General features: G+C 42.6%; 2 protein-coding genes across 2 annotated transcripts in view; both read left to right on the plus strand.

Moving 5' to 3' along the window:
- The first annotated feature begins 2,796 nt into the window (after positions 1–2,796).
- Positions 2,797–10,272, plus strand: tnfaip6 (tumor necrosis factor, alpha-induced protein 6). Its single transcript, XM_080785012.1, has 6 exons — positions 2,797–3,045; positions 5,325–5,462; positions 6,533–6,694; positions 8,911–9,139; positions 9,369–9,409; positions 10,029–10,272. The coding sequence occupies exons 1-6, from the start codon at positions 2,946–2,948 to the stop codon at positions 10,148–10,150; spliced, it is 792 nt and encodes a 263-aa protein (XP_080641138.1). The 5' UTR covers positions 2,797–2,945; the 3' UTR covers positions 10,151–10,272.
- A 1,647-nt stretch (positions 10,273–11,919) lies between these two features.
- The window catches only part of rif1 (replication timing regulatory factor 1), a 29,230-nt gene continuing 21,020 nt past the window's right edge, over positions 11,920–20,129 (plus strand). Inside the window, exons 1-11 of the mRNA XM_080786329.1 lie at positions 11,920–12,124; positions 15,907–16,043; positions 16,145–16,223; positions 16,963–17,059; positions 17,156–17,286; positions 17,377–17,471; positions 18,190–18,379; positions 19,057–19,149; positions 19,231–19,369; positions 19,466–19,614; positions 19,795–19,909. Of these exons, the coding sequence (XP_080642455.1) occupies positions 15,928–16,043; positions 16,145–16,223; positions 16,963–17,059; positions 17,156–17,286; positions 17,377–17,471; positions 18,190–18,379; positions 19,057–19,149; positions 19,231–19,369; positions 19,466–19,614; positions 19,795–19,909 (1,204 nt within the window). The 5' untranslated portion in view covers positions 11,920–12,124; positions 15,907–15,927. The remainder of the gene's footprint in view (positions 12,125–15,906; positions 16,044–16,144; positions 16,224–16,962; positions 17,060–17,155; positions 17,287–17,376; positions 17,472–18,189; positions 18,380–19,056; positions 19,150–19,230; positions 19,370–19,465; positions 19,615–19,794; positions 19,910–20,129) is intronic.

The raw sequence follows: 20,129 nt of genomic DNA on the forward strand, positions 1-20,129 counted from the left end.
GTGTGTGTGTGTGTGTGTGTGTGTGTGTGTGTGTGTGTGTGTGTGTGTGTGTGTGTGTGTGTGTGTGTGTGTGTGTGTGTGTGTGTGTGTGTGTGTGTGTGTGTGTGTGTGTGTGTGTGTGTGTGTGTGTGTGTGTGTGTGTGTGTGTGTGTGTGTGTGTGTGTGTGTGTGTGTGTGTGTGTGTGTGTGTGTGTGTGTGTGTTAGGTTGCACACAGGTGGTGAAAAACAGCCATGCTGTATTCGTGCTCATACCCACCCAGGCAGGCACCCACACACATAGCTCCTTACGGATGTGGTTGCACCACTCAAAAATACCATAATAAATGAACTCCTTGACCTGATATGCACATTTTTGGCATTCGGTACCTGCGGTGGCTGCCATCTTGGATTAGGGCGAATTTGGAGTAGGCCTAGATCTAGCTGTGAGCAGATCAGGGTAAACTTTTTTTAATCCTGGCTAGTAGACCTAATTTCCTGTCGGAATCAGTTGAGAAACAAAATAATACAATTTTGTCCAACCTCCCAAACTGAGTGGATTGTTTTTAACTTGAATTACGGGAATAATCTAGTTTGTTTTTGCTTTTCCTCAATCTGTCAACCTGTGTGTGTGTGTGTGTGTGTGTGTGTGTGTGTGTGTGTGTGTGTGTGTGTGTGTGTGTGTGTGTGTGTGTGTGTGTGTGTGTGTGTGAGACTGTGTGAGACTGTGTGAGACTGTGTGAGACTGTGTGAGTGCGTGCGTTGTAGACCAACAGAGAGAGCAACACCGCCACCAGTTTGGCTCAAGCCACTGGCAGGATGTTAGGTCATGGAAGCTGCTGTTAGTAGCTACAGTAAAAACCAGTTCTGGAATGAAGACATCATTATTTTCCCTTTGCATCATGACTCTCTATCCCTCCATCGTCCTCCAATCCACACTCGTTGTGTTTCATGTCCATGTGGGGTTATAACTTCACTTCACAGTGCTCAGACACATGGCCACAGAGGGTGGACAGTAAAAGTGTGTGTGTGTGTGTGTGTGTGTGTGTGTGTGTGTGTGTGTGTGTGTGTGTGTGTGTGTGTGTGTGTGTGTGTGTGTGTGTGTGTGTGTGTGTGTGTGTGTGTGTGTGTGTGTGTGTGTGTGTGTGTGTGTGTGCGTGTGCGTGCGTGCGTTCTGTGTGGAATTCCGTCAATTATTGACCACATGTTGCACTTGCTTGCACCACTGCTCAAGGGAAATCCTCTGAATGTTTTGGTGGACGTATTTTATGGAGCCAAAGGTCAAATAGTTTAGTCACCAGGGATTCCCTCTACCTCTGATCTGACCCAAAGCAAATTAAACTAAACAGACCGGTCCTGTGTGAAGTGTTTCTGTCCTCCTGACCTTGGGAATAACATGCAGTAGGCCTATAGTCAAATGTTTAGGGTTGGATGGGTTACTTTTAAAATGAAGTCCAGAACAGATTATTAATGACTTGTGACTGTTAATCTTGTCTTTGTCAAAGTGACCTACTTTTGAATTAGCCTACTCTGCTTTCAAAATATTTCAGTAATTTGTAAAAAATAATAATAATAATAATACATGCATTAAATGAGATTGTAATTTACAGAGGGTAACCTAAATATGTGGTCAAATATGAATCACCCTGTTTCAAGATACAAATGCCTTTTACTCTATTTTGTCTATAGGCCTATTATTTAGGCTACTTCTATAGATATATCCACTAGCTTGCTTTGGCCAAAAAGCAACTTCAAGTTCACTAATTAAAAACGTTATTAAGAATGGAATCCATGTTGAGAAACAGCTCATATATAGGTCCTGCCAAAATGCAGCCTCCTTCTGCTGTTTTTACTTAAAGTAGCCTATTGTTTTTATGCATTTAGGCTATATGCCAAGGCCTACATGGCTTCTGCACGGCATAAAAGCCTTATGGCTATACATTTTCAAACCTACAGCAGCCTCTCTGTGAGTTTTCAACCGGACAAATAGGCTACTTCTTGTAATGAGTTATGCGCACTCAGAGCTGTTAGTAATTAGCAATTTAGCTCCACTTATTGGAAAAGACGAGAAGCTCTCTATTAAATTGCAACTGTAATATAATAACGCATAACAATTACTGTGCATGCATGCAGCAGAGTTTCCACGTGGGGGTGTTAAATGGGAGAGGCACACTGCTCATTTCCTGTCAGGTCTGGAACCAATTCAATACCATTTTACCCCCACAGCTTATGTGTTCAATTTCTTCAGTGTGCAGTCCCCGATTTGAGAGCGAGGAAATGTTGATATATAGGGTCTATATCAGCTTCAGTTTTTTATATCGAATCGCTGACAGACATGCGCAATAGGTGTACGGGAATTGGTCATGCTGACATTTGGTGTAATAGTTTATTTGTTTGTAGACGTTTACCATGGACTTTGCGTGTTGTTCCTGCTCTCTCGCTACGGTTAATAACTTACGCCAATTGAATAGTTTCCATAAACAATGATCTCTAGGCGCAGTTGTTTACTCCAGGCTTTCATCATAATCATTATGACGATCATTCATCTGTCATCAGATGATCAGAATGAATTCATTCATCAGAATGAATAATTTCCACAGAAAACGATCAAAAAGAGATTAAGGAGAAGCTTATTTTAACACAGAGTGGTTTATAATGCAAACGTATTCGAAATGATATATAAAATTGACAATATTCTGGAAAAGCCTCCGGCAACATGTTCGGGCGACAATGTTGTGTTTTCCAGCCCCCCGCCCCCAGGTGGCAATTCCCTGCGTTGAGCAACGCCGCTTACTGGATAGTCTTGGAAGTAGAACACAGCATAGTGAAAGGAGAGTCACTCACTATATAAGCAAGGCCATGTCCAGATGAGTTGCATTACACTGTGAACAAGCTTGGCGCTGGAAAATATCTGTTTGAAAAGAGAGGAGAGGACCGTGGCGCACCAAGGACTGTATAGCCTACAAGGATGCGCTTCTTTTTCTTCCTCTGGGCAGTTGGGTTCCTGCTGAAAGAGGCGCAAGCATGGGGGTTCAGAAATGGAATATTTCATAACTCCATATGGCTGGGTAATATATTTAATTAAATATTTGTCGTAATATATTTTTTGTGTCAGTGTTCTAAATGTTTGACTCATTTTGCCTCAGAATCCTCCTGTAATGGTCATATAGTCCTCATTCCTCAACATTCTCGCCGCTCTCGCGCACTCTCTCTCTCTCACAACACACACACACACACACACACACACACACACACACGCACGCACGCACGCACGCACACACACACACGGCCCGGGATCATTATTTTGTTCATAATATGCTATACAAATTAGGTTTTATTCATGCTGCAGTGAGCAACTGAGTATGATTTTAAGGAATCGATTATAGGAACTTTTCATTTGAGTAGCCTATAATATATGTTCAATTTGATAACAGATTTTATGGAAATTGAGTTCCTGTTTAATGTAACCACACACTCAATACGAATGAGTTAAAACCGTAGGCCTATTTGATATTTGACCTTTCTTTATTTCAGTAAAATTAGAAGCTAAACATTCCGTTTTTTCCTTGGAAATATAGACAAATTAAACTTTTCTTTTCTTTCAACCAAGGTTCATGTTTTAGGTTGTTATTAGAGAAAGTAAAAGATGAGCGTAAATGTTTAATTTTCTGCTTTCTTTCGTTTTAACGAATTTAGCTATTTTTGACAGGGGGCGAGGGCATTCGAACAAGTGGCTAAATATGTATTTCTTTACGGAGATTCAGATTTCTTTATTATTATTTACTGTAGTCCTACTAGACCCCAGGAAATTACATCTGGCCACAGTACCTAGTTGTTTTCCGTGTGTCTGAAACAAACAACTGACTACTAGGGGGCTGCCATAGTGTGTCATAGGCTCGATCAATATGTCACCAATGTCACCTCCCCTGGCCTTCACATTCAATGGACCCTGTGATCTTTTGTGGCCAAATGTAATTTACTAGCAGGATAAATTATAACAAAGACATTTGTAGAATAAGACTAAGAAGATATTTAGCCCCTTGTTCGAATGCCCCCGCCCCCTGTCAAAAATAGCTGAAATCGTTAAAACTAAAGAATGCAGCAAATGAGAACTTTTACTTTTTCATAACAACCTAAAACATGAACCTTCGTTGGAAAACTAAAGTTATCCTTTAAGGATGAATTGTCATAAATCAGCAAAGATCACGCCCAAATTGTAACAAAAACAAAAAACGAACTATTTTCAATGTAGACAATTATCTTATCTTTTTATTTTTTGCCTACGCCATTGAACGACCATTGATGAAGTAATGAATAGAATAATTGTTAATAAGATAATCAATAGTGCAGCTGTGATATGCATAGATTTAGAACACAGCTTTGGAACTAAGTTATGTTAACATGACTAGCCTATAGAAACAATATTGTATAGAAATAATGTGGTAAAAAGGCAGATGGCTCCTGTGGTAGCGAGGCACGCTGGCACAGCAACAGCACAACAGGCGATTGAAGAGGGCAAAGCACTTCAAACAGAGAGGTTAACTCGATGAAAATATTGACTTGAGGCTAATTTGGAGCACACTCCTCCAAGCTTTGCAAGGTCATGCATGCGTGATAACAAAACAGGCTCAGCAGAAGGCTCCCCATTGAGAAAGCCTAGGTTACGACCATGCATGGCCACTGTACTGTAATCTGGAATTCTCCAGCAACACTCTTGATAGATGTCTCTCCACTATTACTCGATCTTGTGTAATTGTTCCCTGAATGCATTCACAATCCCTGCAAAGGTTTTGTAAAGCAAAGTGATGTCTTATTATGTGTATCAGGTTGCTTGGATACAAATCAGTATGGTACACAATGGGACACTGCGCATGCAGGCACTGGCAGTGTGAGTTCTCTCATGGCATGTGACAGCGGTACACAGTGCACACCTCAATGTTCATTTAAGTGTAAAAATGTACAAATTGAAATTAAAGCCAAGGTAAAGGTACTGTAATTGTTTTTTATAATACTGGAAGTCTTACATTTCTATACTATATTTAGCAAGCATTGCTATATAGAGTGTTTGTTCAGTAGCAGGGGTGTCCCCATCTCTCCAGCACTTTAGTAATTGGAAGAAGAAGAAAATAGCAGACAAAATTGGTAACTGAACACAAATTGAAGCTGAGTGAGTGCCTCGATCTCCCACAATTGGAATAAATTCGTAAACCACAAAATTGCTGAACAAACATTCGATACAATGATTACTATCGGAATACAGAGCTTTAACTTTAACTTTATTTTTACACCTTTAACACTGAGGATTTTACTCTGGCTGAAAATGTGTTTCTGTACTTTCATCTGACAGAACAGGCTGCTGGAGTGTACCACAGGGAATCACGCAAAGGAAGATATCAGCTGACCTACAAAGAGGCCAAGGCTGTCTGCAATTACGAGGGAGGAAAGCTGGCCACTTATGAACAACTAGAGGCAGCTCGTCAGATAGGTCTGCACTCTGCACAGCACAAATGCATGCAAACATATGCATGAACTTTAAATCCACTCGGATTCTGTCAGTATCACCTCAAACCTGTCCATGAAGTTTATGTAAGACCATTAGCCAATTGGTTGTTGTAATGTTTATACTTTACAGTTGTCTCACAGTTTGTCTAAGCACATATGTACGTACAAACTGTTTACATCAGTCAGCCTTTAAACTTTGGCAGGAAGGACTTTGTTTTCCTTGACTTTCTCCCATGAAATGAATCGGCTGGGTCTCATTTCTTCTTACATTTCTTCTCCCAAATCCAAATGGGGAGGTCTTTAACCTGCAGTTAAACCCTACATACAGAACACTATAAGTCCCTGATCTGCTATTTTCGTCAAATGTCTGCCCCAGAATGCAAATGGTTCATAGGGCTCATGTGGTTATGGCAACAGGATATATTTGATGCCTTTGGAATTCGTGTAAAGTGTGTTAAAAGGTTTGATTTGTTCAGAGGCTAAATATTATGGGGCCATACTGACTGAAGCACCTCTCTGCTCGGCTTGGTGCTCTTCCATGACTCCATGTCAAATGTCAGTGAGTCCCACAAGTATACAGGCCTGTTAACACCTGCTTGTGTGGGCAACATTACTGTTCCCATGGCACAGGGATTGATTCCAGGCCTAGGCTCTGGCAAGTTCCACACACTTGTCAGTGATTACAGCTGAGTTTCCCCATGGCATCTTCCTAGGAGGTCCCCTTTTATCTCAGCTTTTCTAGCTGTGGTCTGCTGATTGTAACTGGAGGCCCATAGCCACACAGGAGATCATTATGTAGCCTGTTGGCCCAAGTTTGTCTCAATATCATCGTCATTGTCCGCACAACATCCTCAATAGAAGGCCCCTTTTTTCGCTGGTATTTAAGGTCATTTTGAAATAAAGACACTGCAGGTTAGTGAACTGCAATATAATGATTCAACTCGTGAGAATATTGTGATAATTTGTTGCAACAATTGTAATTGTGTCACAATAATTCACCTATCTTGGTTTTTAGTAATATTCAATTTTTTTGTATTGTTTCTATTTTTCTAGGCTTGCATGTTTGTGCAGCAGGATGGTTCGACAAAGGGCGCGTTGGCTACCCCATTGTTAAACCAGGCGCCCACTGTGGCTTTGGTAAGGTTGGCATTATCGACTATGGATACAGGCCAAACAAAAGCGAGAGATGGGACGTGTACTGCTACAACCCAGACTGTGAGTATATACATTACACATAATGACAAATGCTTGTTTTTGGTAATCCTGGGTGGGGGTGTTAGTCATCCATGAGTGTAGGAGATGACTGTATGATTGTGGTTCAGTCAGAGACAGGGAGAGACGTGAGTCCCACTGGGGGAGGTTTATAGGGCACACAGGTTTAAGGCAGTAAACAGCGATGTGTTTCCACAGTGTCTGACTGTTACAGTATGTTTTCCCTCTGCAGATACTAGAAAAGTGTAGGCAAATGATGGGAACGAACGTACTACAGGACACAACGGTTTTTGCAACCACAATCTCACTTCCACCCTGTAATAAGCGATTAGCATGGAATACGGGTACATTTTGAGAGACAGCTGCTGATAACTGAGAGGCAGTCTGGGGGTGACATACAACTGCAGCCATCACCACTGCTGAGTGATTGTCTACATTCTTTCACTCGGAACAAAGTCATGACACCTTTTAATTTTCACTTGACACCAGATTCCTAGCTAAAACGTGCCCATCAAATAGCAAACTGAGCGGTGCAACAGTACTGTACTTGTACTGTACTGTAATAATAATAATAATAATAAACCTTTATTTATATAGCACCTTTCAAAACGAGGTTACAAAGTGCTTTACAGAAAAATAAGAACAAATGCAGTGCACACCATAAACAACAGTTGACAATAATAAAGAACAGGCAATGTACAGAAATGCAGTAGGACATACGAACAATAGGGAATGTTAAAAAAACGTTTAGGTGTTAAAAGCAGCTTTATAAAAGTGAGTTTTTAGGAGGGATTTGAAGCGGGGGACGGATTCTGCGAGCCTTACTGTACTGTACTGTACTGTACTGTACTGTACTGTACTGTACTGTACTGTACTGTACTGTACTGTACTGTACTGTACTGTACTGTGTGTGTGTGTGTGTGTGTGTGTGTGTGTGTGTGTGTGTGTGTGTGTGTGTGTGTGTGTGTGTGTGTGTGTGTGTGTGTGTGTGTGCGTGCGTGCGTGCGTGCGTGCGTGCGTGTGCCGCTGCTCAACAGTGCCATCCAGTGGTATTGCTGAGCTGTTGCAGCTGTCCGTGCTTGGACAGACGTACAAGTATAGAAAACTGAAGTAGGCTATACAAAAGATATAAGTATACATTACATAGTACAAAAAAGAAACAGCATGTAGCTATACTGGTACTTGGAAAGGACTGCCAGACCCAAAGTACAAAACAAAAATAACAAAATCTTTGCACCAGGACTATTAAGTAGCTACATTACCATTAATATAGAGTATAATGTACTTTATATAGAAAGGGTAGGTACCCTCACAAAAAACATGCAGTAATCTTGGTCACTAAACTGCCTCCCCCTGGCCAGCCGGGGCGCCTGATTGAGGGGAAAGGAACTGGTTGGAATAACGTGTTCCTTCCACACGCTACGTCCAACCAGGGAAACTCCCCCCTGTCAGGTGTAAAGGAGCAACTTGGACACTCAGGCATGAAGGAAGAGTTCAAGTCCGTTGCTCTCCCCTTGTCCCCCATATATGGGAACTAGGTTGGTGGAGGGTGTGTAGAGCCCAGGATCACATTAGATGATTGACACAGTGGTGAAAAATGGGTTACAAAATCGTGGAATAAAAAATATAATAAAAAAAATAAAAATGAAAGGGGATATTTTATATATTTCTCTATAAAAAAAATTGTTTTTGTTTATTTGTTTGTTTTCTCCTCAAACCTTGAAAATCTAATTTCATGGTAGTCTCTCAAGTCAGACAACTTTCCTTCAATCTTCGAATGCTTCAGAGAGTAAAAGTTGTGACAGGAAACTGTCATAGACAGTTTGTGATTTCCATTCTTAGGCGGAAGCTCGACAGACTAATTTAATGGAGATAGTCAACATTTCATTTTATTTATTGCCTTTCTACTTTAATTTATTTTATATCTCATAAGCTAGATTTGGAAGGATGTTTTGATGTAAGACTGCAGTATGGTTTAAATCATGTTAATTACATAGACTATAATTATATACTTACCTCTTCCCCCAGTAAAAAAGGCTTTTGATGTCACTGTCACTAATCTGCACATGTGCTGTTGATTTCTCTCAGTCAACAAAGAGACTTTATTTTCTCCAATTCAGGGCACACATGCAAGTAACAGACCCAAAACCCAACAACAACCCCTTGAGTTATACATGAGTACATGAATGCTCATCTTTTGATGTCGCTGTTTCCCACAGCCAAGGAGTGTGGTGGTGTGTTGACAGACCAGCAGAAAGTCCTTCAGTCTCCTGGCTACCCTGAGGAGTATCAGGACGAGCAGATTTGTTACTGGCACATCCGCGTACGCTACGGCCAGAGGATCCGCCTGCACTTCCTGGAGTTTGACGTGGAGGATGATACATCATGTCTCGCAGACTACTTGGAGGTTTACGACAGCTACGACGACATCTCTGGCTTCGCCGGGAGGTAAGAAATAAGATTCACTGCCGACTGTGTGAATAGAATAGAATGGAACAGATTAAATACGGCTGTCTTTGATTCACGATTGAATAGTATACACATATACACAAGTCCTCAGTGCTCATTGATCCATTTGTACACTAAGGATTTTACTTGTCATCTTTAGGCACCTTTAGAAAGGTAAACTTTGGGTGAATTGTTCTGATGATCATGTTTATCTGTTATCTGTTTGCAGGTTCTGTGGTGATTATTTACCAGATGAAATCATTAGCACAGGTGAGATCTCATTGTATTATTTGTTTTGTTGTAATAGTGCTACTGTCCTCATAATTCTGTTAAAATACAAGCCAGTAGGCTACTCATACAAGCTATGATTTTGACTGAATTGATACACTCCTGTTTTGTATCACCCTTTTATTATCAACAGTCTACCTCGGTCTGTCAGACTGCTTTGTTATACCTGAGAAAATATTGAGGCTCGTTACACCAAACAAGACATTTTGGTTAAATGGTGGTGCCAGAGGAATGGCCATAAAAAAAACAATACTGTATATCCGTCAATCTGGCCAGGGTACTAGATTTTAATTTAGTTTAGATATCTTGTGTTCAACGTTGCCATTTTGTCCGGGATGCTAAAGGAAAGGGCATGAAGTAAAATCAGTAGGGCGCTCATAAGATAAGATAGTCCTGTATTGATCCCAATGGGGAAATTCAGATGTCGCCATGAATTTTCTGGGGGGGAGCATAAAGGTGCAATGTAAATTTCATGAAAATCCAGCCACATGGACATCATGAAGATTACAATAAATGTATCCATGCAGGATACACAAGGAAAGTAATTTCTTTCCTCTATATAATGATGACACTGACAGCTTAATTTTGTCTTACCCTGCAGGAAATGTGATGACAATAAAGTTTCTCTCTGATGCTTCAGTCACTGCTGGCGGCTTCCAGCTACAATACATTGCCTTCAACGCATCCCTCTTCTTGCAGAATGACACTGACTATTTCGCTTAAGCAAATTTTAACACACTAACGTTATTCCTGTTGCTGTATTTATGATATTGTTCTTCAACTCATGTAACTGAATCTTTGTACTGTATCTAATCAACTAAACAATGAGAAATAAACCGCCTATATGTTAAGCTTTCTGTCCATTTATTTTCACTGTCCAACAGTTTGCTTGACCGCATGGTCACACAGTAGAAAAGAAAACAATAAAAGAAAATGAGTGCAGGACTGAATATATCAAAACTTCCTTTAGGAAGCACAAATGTATGGGGCACACAAAATAGGTGGTGTGATCAATTACCCCACACCTATTAAAGCAAAGTACAATCTCGCAACTGAAAAATGTTGTACTAATGTACTAATAGATTTGGGAAACAGTGTAAAAGGAGCACCCTCACACTGTTCTACATACTGCCAACCAGGTGAAGAAATCACAGATTGAGACTTTAACATTTGCTTTTATGAAAATATCTATATTCCAATGCTCTAATATTAAAATAACCAAAAGTAGCCGATATACAAGCTCACAATGCACCTGCGAGCTTCACTTCTATATGGAGTCCAAATGACTGAAATCAGTCATGGCAACTGAGAATTTAAATCCATGCACACCAATCACAACACACCTGTCAATTGTGTGCCCCATACGTTTGTGCTTCCCAAACATCGACTTTTAATATTTTCAGTCTTTTTTCTCGTCGAAAAGTGGCGATATTTTAGTTAACACACATTTTCTGCCAGAACATTCAAGTGGATATGAAACTAGAGGACAATATCGGATGCCTGCTAACCGTGTGTGGATAAGACCGATCTATGGCTGTGTATTTGAGATCACAGACAGGGCTATTAACAATATTGGAAAGGTGATTATTAGGAAAGTAAAATGAATTCATGGATGTGAATGTGATATGATGGCCTAAAAAGATAATATTTCTCACATTGAATAACCCAAGGAAAGGTGACTATTAGGAAAGCCAGACAATAATGCCAGACAATATTGTTGGCTGCTAGGAGCGTCACAGAAAAAGTGAAACCAAGAGTCACTTGTCCCGGACAACAGGACAAGCCTTAATGTCAAGCCCTGCTGATAGTAATCATTGCTTTAGAGTAGTATAGACTACTAGAGTAACTGATTGTGAATCAGTGACCATCACCCTGACTTAAAGGACCACTTCACCACTTTTCAAGTGGGCATGTTCTTAAATAATGACTAAAATATTATGCTATTTGAAAAGTTGTTGTGCTACAGTGCAGAGGCTGATTATTAATCTATCTGGCTATGAATCTTGTGGTTGTCTTCCTTCCTTCACTACTTCATATACATGTCATGTAGCCGGGTCAATGTAATATATTGACCCTTTTCATCATGATGAAAAAAAGAAAGAAAGGTAAAATGAAAGGTGGCTTTTAATGATACAGTATCTTGGAATCATAACACACACATTGGTTCAGTTGAGTTGAGTTCAGTTTTATTTTGGTCATAAAAAAAAGCATTACATGTATTAATTTCCTATCCCAAGGGGGGATAAAACTAAGAAAAAAGCAAAAAAACATGAAAAAACAAACAATCAAACAAAAACAAAAAAATTGTACTTTCTCTGGTGGTGATGATGTGAACCAGACCAGAGCCATGTGGCCATTTGTCATGCGCATTGCGCTCCTTTGCCTTATAAGGCAGAGTGGGCGGGGCTGAACGGCGACGTATAATGGGTCAAAGGGAATATTTTGCGTCGATCGACGACGTGCGTGCTGCTAGCCTAGTTTGGCGCGAGTGTTTTCGCGGCGCATCTGCATCAGGACAGAGAGGAGAGACAGCAGAGCGAGGCCACATTGTTTTTTAAATATCAAATACATATTTATTCCTCAAACAAGCAGAACCCGGCGAGTTGCGACGACACATAAAAGTGTTGCCTCGCCGATAGCGTTGATGGTGTTGTTGACCGTTAAACGACATTTCTGTGCTTCGTGAAAACTCTCCAGGTGAGGAAGAGGAGGAGGAGGGTCAGTGTTGATGCTGGCTTTTTTGTTGTTGTTTAAATGTCTGTCAAAGTTTGCTGACGTGAATGTCAAGGCTGAAGTGTGAAAGTGAACACAAATTGAGCTCGCTGTCATTGACGCGTTAGCTACAAAATGTACCTCTGTCACAAGCACCAGAGTCTTAGAAAGAGTGTAAGATGAGACCCCGGCCTTGCATGCGTTGTGTGAAGGGGGCTAGTAGTGCTATGGAAGCTAGTCTGTAAAGTTAGCACATGCTAGCTGCAGATGTATGTTGCTTCGCCTTGTCCGTGCTTGTAAACACGTTCACACGTACTCAAGACATTTGAGGGTTTCTTAAGTGTGCTAGTGTACGCAACTATATACATGTAACCAAATGGACACTCTCTCGGAGTTATAAATATTTATTGTTCCTTAACACTTGTCATTTGTATTGGATGTAGCTGTTCCGTCATGGAGATCTTTTTGATAGCCCAAAACTGCACTAGCAGTCACTGTTGCTTCTGCTGGCTGCAGTTGCACCCTGTGATGCAACTTTTTGTTCTTTTTTTTTTGTAATCAGTTTCACATGTCTCCAATGTAATCCCATTTGGGACCCACAGGGTGCATGTTCAATGATTCTGAGTGACTGGGTCCCCATTCCCCAATACAAATTGAAAAACGTATTTACAACAAAACATGGCATACTGATTGATGTCACATCATGACATACACAGTAGTTCAAATAATCAAAATAGTGTCTGTAGCAACTAGAGACTATCGATATCGGGGAAAAATATCGGACCCTTATTCGTCATATCGGTTCATATCGGTATCTGTGAATATGCCAGTCTAACCACAGATCCGACACAGTGGTAAGGGGTTGACACTGGCAGGTAAATAAAATGTTGGGACATGTGGAGTTTGCTTTGGAGTTTCCCAAACGGCAAGTGCACATTTGAGTTAGCCCCTCTCGGGACCCCCTCGGTTGAGCTCTTTTCATCGTTCACCTGTAGGGTCCCTTTGCATTTCTTCCACTCTCTATGGTAGACATACACACCGTTCAGGCCGATCTGCGCTCCGCTTAAGTGGTGGTGAGATGTTTCAAAGATGCATAAAGCGGCTATAGGAGACAACGGAAACGTGGAAGAATTTTCATTCGGCACAGATGCCGTTAAGTATTTTTCCCAGTTTTGGCTGCTCTGAAATTCTCTCTTCCTTCTTGACTTGCTTATTGACTTCCCATTGTACCGCCTCCCACACCAACACTGGCTAGCTGCGACAGAGCAGATCAGAGGCAGGAACGTAGGGACTATGTACAGCTGTCTACCATAGAGAGTGGAAGAAATGCAAAGGGACCCTACGGGTGAACGATGAAAAGAGCTCAACCAAGGGGGTTCCGAGAGGGGCTAAGTGAGGAGTCTGCTATAAACACAACATGCGATATACCCGGGTATCAACTAACAGAGAAATTGAGCTATCGGGATCGGATCGGAAGCGAAAAAAGTGTATTGGGACATCCCTAGTAGCAAAATAATGGCACTAGTATTATCAAATGTATATATATATATTTTTTTAAGGGGGCTAGTGAATCAGGGGGCTAGTGTGTGATATGAAATGTCCAGTACCTCCCCAGTGTCCCCCCGAGTGCCTCCCCAGTGTCCCCCTGAGTGCCTCCCCAGTGTATTCCCAGTGCCTCCCCAGCGTCCCCCTGAGTGCCTCCCCAGGGTCTCCCCAGTGCCTCCCCAATATCTCCCCAGTGCCTCCCCAGTGTCTGCCCAGTGCCTCCCCAGTGTCCCCCCCCCCCCCCCGAGTGCCTCCCCAGTGTCCCCCTGAGTGCCTCCCCAGTGTCTCCCCAGTGCCTCCCCAGTGTCCCCCTGAGTGCCTCCCCAGTGTGCCCCTAAGTGCCTCCCCAGTGTCTCCCAAGTGCCTCCCCAGTGTCTGCCCAGTGCCTCCCCAGTGTCCCCCCCCCGAGTGCCTCCCCAGTGTCCCCCTGAGTGCCTCCCCAGTGTCCCCCTGAGTGCCTCCACAGTGTCTCCCCAGTACCTCCCCAGTGTCCCCCTGAGTGCCTCCCCAGTGTGCCCCTAAGTGCCTCCCCAGTGTCTGCCCAGTGCCTCCCCAGTGTCCCCCCCCCGAGTGCCTCCCCAGTGTCCCCCTGAGTGCCTCCCCAGTGTCCCCCTGAGTGCCTCCCCAGTGCCTCCCCAGTGTCTCCCCAGTGCCTCCCCAGTGTGCCCCTAAGTGCCTCTCCAGTGTCTCCCAGTGCCTCTCCAGTGTCTCCCAGTGCCTCTCCAGTGCCTCCCAGTGCCTCCCCAGTGTCTCCCAGTGCCTCTCCAGTGCCTCCCAGTGCCTCCCCAGTGTCTCCCAGTGCCTCCCCAGTGTCCCCTCAGTGCCTCCCCAGTGTCTCCTCAGTGCCTCCCCAGTGTCCCCTCAGTGTCTCCCCAGTGTTCCCCTGAGTGCCTCCCCAGTGTCTCCCAGTGCCTGACCAGTGTCTCCCCGTGCCTTCCCAGTGCCTGCCCAGTGTCCCCCAGTGTCCCCCCAGTGTCTACAATAGCAATACAAGAGCAATAATACGAATTAATCTTAATGTATTAATCCCATTAATTAATTAATCAAAATTTTCGACGCGCGGCCTTGGGCCGCGCGCCATAACCCCCCCCCCCCCCACGCCCAGCACCATGCCAAAGCTTTTTCCTGCAGGAAACACTGCACCAACACTGGCTAGCTGCGACAGAGCAGATCAGAGGCAGGAACGTAGGGACTATGTACAGCTGTCTACCATAGAGAGTGGAAGAAATGCAAAGGGACCCTACGGGTGAACGATGAAAAGAGCTCAACCAAGGGGGTTCCGAGAGGGGCTAAGTGAGGAGTCTGCTATAAACACAACATGCGATATACCCGGGTATCAACTAACAGAGAAATTGAGCTATCGGGATCGGATCGGAAGCGAAAAAAGTGTATTGGGACATCCCTAGTAGCAAAATAATGGCACTAGTATTATCAAATTTTTTTCAATTAAAACAATTGTCAGTTGTCACACTGCTGTTAGTTGTACCCTACTGTGCTGTACCCTATCTGGCTCACCTGCCAGTGAGGAGCCCCCACCAGGAGGAGGAAGTTGTACCTTTGTCCTACTCCTCCCAACCAACACTCCCTGCTGACAGGTGCCGCCCCAACAGAGTACAGTATGTATTATACACAGTGACAAATATACCTTCCCTGCCCGGCATCCCTCCCCCGAACAGGGGCAAATTGTGTTTATTTCTTTTAGACGACCCAGATGAATCAAATCAATATGAAACTTTGATCACAATTCACAAACATGAAACTTGAAGAAGGCTGTCGTAAATAGGTGTCCCCTGAAAGTCTGATGATAATCGGAGTTGATCATTCTTGGTGATGGCCATGTGAATTTATTTACCAATACCAAGTTTGTAGCCTGCCTTCAATGATTTTGGAAATGTGCAGTGATCTAGAGACTCACTGTGAAAATAGGATTAGGGTTGCGATGATGATATAAATCTCAAATATTTTGGCCATTATAACCGCCATGAATATGTCCCATGCCTACAGGATTTCTTATGCGAGATTTATTTTTTATTTTTATTTACATGATTTTTATCACAGATGTTTTTGTTCAGTGTCTCATTACCACAAACAAAATAATGGGATAGTGCGTTTACTGCATATTCTTGAAATGCGCTTAGTGCAGAATCCTCCTTTCACACTTCTGTCTGTTTTTTCCTCCCCAGTCCCACTAATGCTCTTCTTTCCTCTGCTCCCTCTTCCAGACAGTGAGCAGGTGAGTCAGGATGATGGCGACGGCGGAGCCTCTGAGCAGCTCCAGCCTTCTCCCCCTGCTGGAGTCTCTGGAGGACACCTCGGCCGGACAGTCTGATCAGACGGACGCCTACCTCACCATTGCTAAGTAAGCCACTTGAATCATGTTCCCCTCTACCTCCTTGCAAAGAGGACGATGTTGGAAACGGGTGGCACACATTAATTCATTCCCTCGTTTTGCCCTTGCAGTCGCCTCAGTTTAGAGGATGGGCGCCAGTTCCTCCCTGCAGTTGAAAAGCACTTTTCTCGTCTGGTTAAAACAATTTTGGTGAGTGCTGCTGTGTTTGTGACATTTATGACACTGTGCAAATGGAACTCACCATAATAATGTGTTGACGTTCTCCAGGGTAGAATCACAATAATAATGTTTTGTTTAGTGACCATAATGTTAAAGTTGTCAAATAAATAATACAATTACACTCAAGGCTGTGGTATATCGTGACTATGTTGAATAATACACTCAAGGCTGTTGTATATCTTGACTATGTTGAATAATACATTAAATTATGTGGTTTGTCTAATTTAGTCTGAGGAAGAGCCTGTGTTGCTCAAAACTACTGCTACATGTGAGTGAGCTATTTGGTGGGCAGATCTTTCTGCTCTAATCTTTCTGCTCTAGAAGGTATCTTTTGACCCAGCACTATTGTATTGGACATTAGGAGGATGTGCATGTTTTTTTGTGTCTGTAGCAAGTCTACAAGAAACCTTTGAGGTAAAGTCATCTTAAACTACATTTTTGAAGAAAGTAGGATTAAGGACTAGACATGAGCATTCAGTTGGCCACTGAATGCTCATGTCCTGTTGCTGAAAGCTGCCAACGTTCTTTGATTTTTAATCTTTTATGCAATATGCTGAATTTGACTTAAGTATAGTCTTTTTATGTGAAGCTGCAACACAGATGCTGTTGTCTTAGCCAGGACTGCCTTGGAAAAGAGATTCAGAATCCCAATGTGAATTGTCTTAATAAAATGAAGGTTAAATGATTTCTTGTGGTGTTGCTTTTCCAGAACCACATCTCCAGTCCAAACACTGAGCTGAGCCAAGCGTCCCTGCAAGCTCTAGGATTCTGTCTGTACCACGCTCATGTTGCCAGGGGAGTAACAGGTATAGAAACAAATACTGTTTTTTTTAATAGATCTTTTCAGGGTTTGAATTTTCTCATTCATTCACTAACCATTGTGCTGGATTGTCATTTTTCAGCAAAGTCTGCCGAGGACATATTATCGGCACTCTGCTCCTTAGTTGTGAAATCAACAGACAAAAACACATGCATTAGAGCATTATGGGTCATCTCCAAACAGAACTTCCCTCAACACGTGGTTGCCAACAAGGTCAGTGGCCCGTAGTGTCGTGAGAAGGCAAAATCGACTGTGTGACAATATACGTCGGTTTTTATAATGAATGTTGCATCCTCTACCCAGGTGTCGTCTATATTGGGTACTCTAGAAAATGTGTGGACCAGAGAGGACATCCAGTCTGTTGTAATGGAGCACGAAGCCTTGAATGTTATTATACGGTAAACTGGTCTTCCCCTTGCAAAATAATATTATTCTTTGTTGCATATTTTCATTGCAAAGTGGCAAGATGTCCACATTGCTTAGAATGTCTCATGTTTACCAGCAGCATTCCTTTGTATTTTCTATTTCCTTTTTTTACCTGTAATGATTGTAGATATTTTCAAGTTTGACTTGTTGATGGCTTATTTTATTTGCATACATTTGAAAAGCATGACTAAAAAGGTTAACTAAACTAAACCCAAAAGGAATGGTGGTGACTGGTCACAACTTGCCACAGGTTAGTTTTAACCTGCCACACATGTCTGGTGCCACAGGTGAGTTTTAACCAGTCAACGGGTTAGTCATAACTGGCCGTGCATGTGGGGTGTGACAGTGTTGTTGGACTAATGCCAGTCCGACTGTTAGTATGTCTAACAAACACATGCACCCCACTATGGATACCCAGAGTAACCAATGCTAGTTGTTGACCAAGAGCATTGAGTGCTAAAGTAAAAAATATTTGCGCAACCTCAGTTAAAATTGCATTTGCTCCAAAAAAGGGAAGAGACCAAGGCACTTAAAAAGCCTTTAATAGTCTAGCTATTGCATGGCAGTTTTGTAAAGTACTTAATATTTACTTATAATATTTCTGTTTTCTTTTTCTTTCTTTTTTTTAATTGTTCTACCGTAAGATTTATCTCTAGGTATTGATCTAAACCTTTCCATTCCTTATTGTAGGATGCTGGAACAGGCACCAGTCCAGATGGGTCAAAGTGCTGTCCGTTGGTCCAAGCTGATCATTCCACTAGTGGTTCACTCTGCCTCCAAAGTCCGTTTACGGGCCGCAGCTGCCTTGGAACTTGGCCTGCCCCTTCTCCTTGAGAAACAGAATGATGTGGCATGTATCCTCGAACCCCTGATGTCCTCGGTGAGTCCTGTGTGTGTGTGTGTGTGTGTGTGTGTGTGTGTGTGTGTGTTGAGTAGTGGTCAAAGGAGTGCTGAAATATCTCTTTGTGATGATGAGGGTGGGATGGATTGATTTTTTTTTACCAGATGCTATGCAATAGCAAGCTGAGTATCATCAATGTCCAAGCTAGTCCACTAGTCGTCTAGTCCAGTTTACTCTCCCATTGGCTGATGTCGCTGTGTGTGCTAGTCCAGTTGGCTTTCTCATTGTCTAAACTGCGATGCGCTGTTTCTCTCTGTGTGTGTGACTGTGTGTGTGTGACTGTGTGTGTGTGTGCCTTTTGTAAGCCTGGGTTTCACTACAAAGCCATGAGAACTTAGTGACTGTATACAGTACAAGAAGAAATTGGGAACTTCGTTGTGAACTTTGTATTTCTTGTTATAATACTATGAAACCAGCGGACATTTTTATGTATGTGCCCAAATATGTCTGGCTGGAAATTAACTACTCGGAACACAATAGTTCCGCCTTAGAGAATTTTGGTTCCTACCCAAACTACTGTGCTGAAACTGACACGGGCAGTTATAGCGGACGCCCGCAGATAATAATAAGGCAGGTGGTAATGAATTGATCAATTCTTGTTTTGCCTATACTATTGTAGATGTGGACTCTTGAAGTTTTTGATATTGTCTCCCCAGAAACTCATCCCTGATCTCCAGAAGCTTTTCACTTCTAAGAATGAAACAAATGTGCTGAAGCTTTGGCCCTTGTTCGTCAAGCTTCTGGGGAAGGTAAAGCAGACCTCTGTGAAAGTAAATTTATTAAGATCTTCATACATTACAGTCGTCTAATTTTTACTTACTCCTACATAGCTGCTCCACAAAGGTGGCCCCTTCATCAACTCTGTGTTACATCTAGAAGAAATGGGCTTTCGTCATTCCTCGCCTACCATCAAGAAGATAGCCTTCATTGCCTGGAAAAGCCTCATAGACAACTTTGCCCTCAACCCAGGTGAGCAATTACATGTGTCCTGACTGACTGATCTTATCTTAATTTATGAACCCTTTCACTCCCTTTTTTCCTCATGTTTTACTCTTTCTATTGAAGACATCCTGAGCAATACCAAGCGCATGAAACTGCTGATGCAGCCCCTTAACATCCACTTGCGGACAGAGGCCCTGCAGCTCACCAAGGTGGAGGTCTGGTGGTACTTGGTGGTCCGGTTGGGACCCAACTTGGGGCCCAATTTTGAACAGGTAAGTTGTGTTCGTCCTGATATTTACTTCAGTGACTTAGTCACTTAAGCGCTATATACTTTGTCGTACAATGAATAGGGAGATGAATAGAGTAGATCTGCTATTTTCACTACTGTTGAAAAATGTTAAGTGGTAAGACGACAAGCTGTAGGTGAATATCGTGCACATCTGTCTTTGCAGGTCTCTGTTCCACTGCTGCAGTGTACCATTGGAGCCGACTCCTCTACTGTCCCAGGCACACCTGCTAGGGGCTCTAATCAGAACAGTTCTGTTACGCCTATCCCACCAAAGACTGGTACTTTACACACACATGCACCTTATCCAGTCACTAGACTGCAATAAAGAAATGTATATCTTCACAGTACGCAGGTTGTGCAGGGATAAAGTTCCTGTCCACTACCGCAAACTCCAATACCCAAATCGTTGCTCACTCCACACTCCTCCAGCTCAATCCCAATTTTTTTTGTGCCAAATGGTCATTTGCTTTGAAGAGCTGAGACCGGAGAGCGAGTCGG

Source organism: Protomyctophum bolini (assembly GCF_963924005.1).
Source record: "Protomyctophum bolini genome assembly, chromosome: 16".
Lineage (NCBI taxonomy): Eukaryota > Metazoa > Chordata > Actinopteri > Myctophiformes > Myctophidae > Protomyctophum > Protomyctophum bolini.

Excerpts from the sequence above, each read along its gene's own strand:
- tnfaip6 (XM_080785012.1), top strand. The coding sequence starts at position 2,946 with ATGCGCTTCTTTTTCTTCCTCTGGGCAGTTGGGTTCCTGCTGAAAGAG. Across the intron at positions 6,695-8,910 it reads GTACTGCTACAACCCAGACT|CCAAGGAGTGTGGTGGTGTG; the intron begins GTGAGTATATAC and ends TGTTTCCCACAG. Across the intron at positions 9,140-9,368 it reads ATCTCTGGCTTCGCCGGGAG|GTTCTGTGGTGATTATTTAC; the intron begins GTAAGAAATAAG and ends ATCTGTTTGCAG.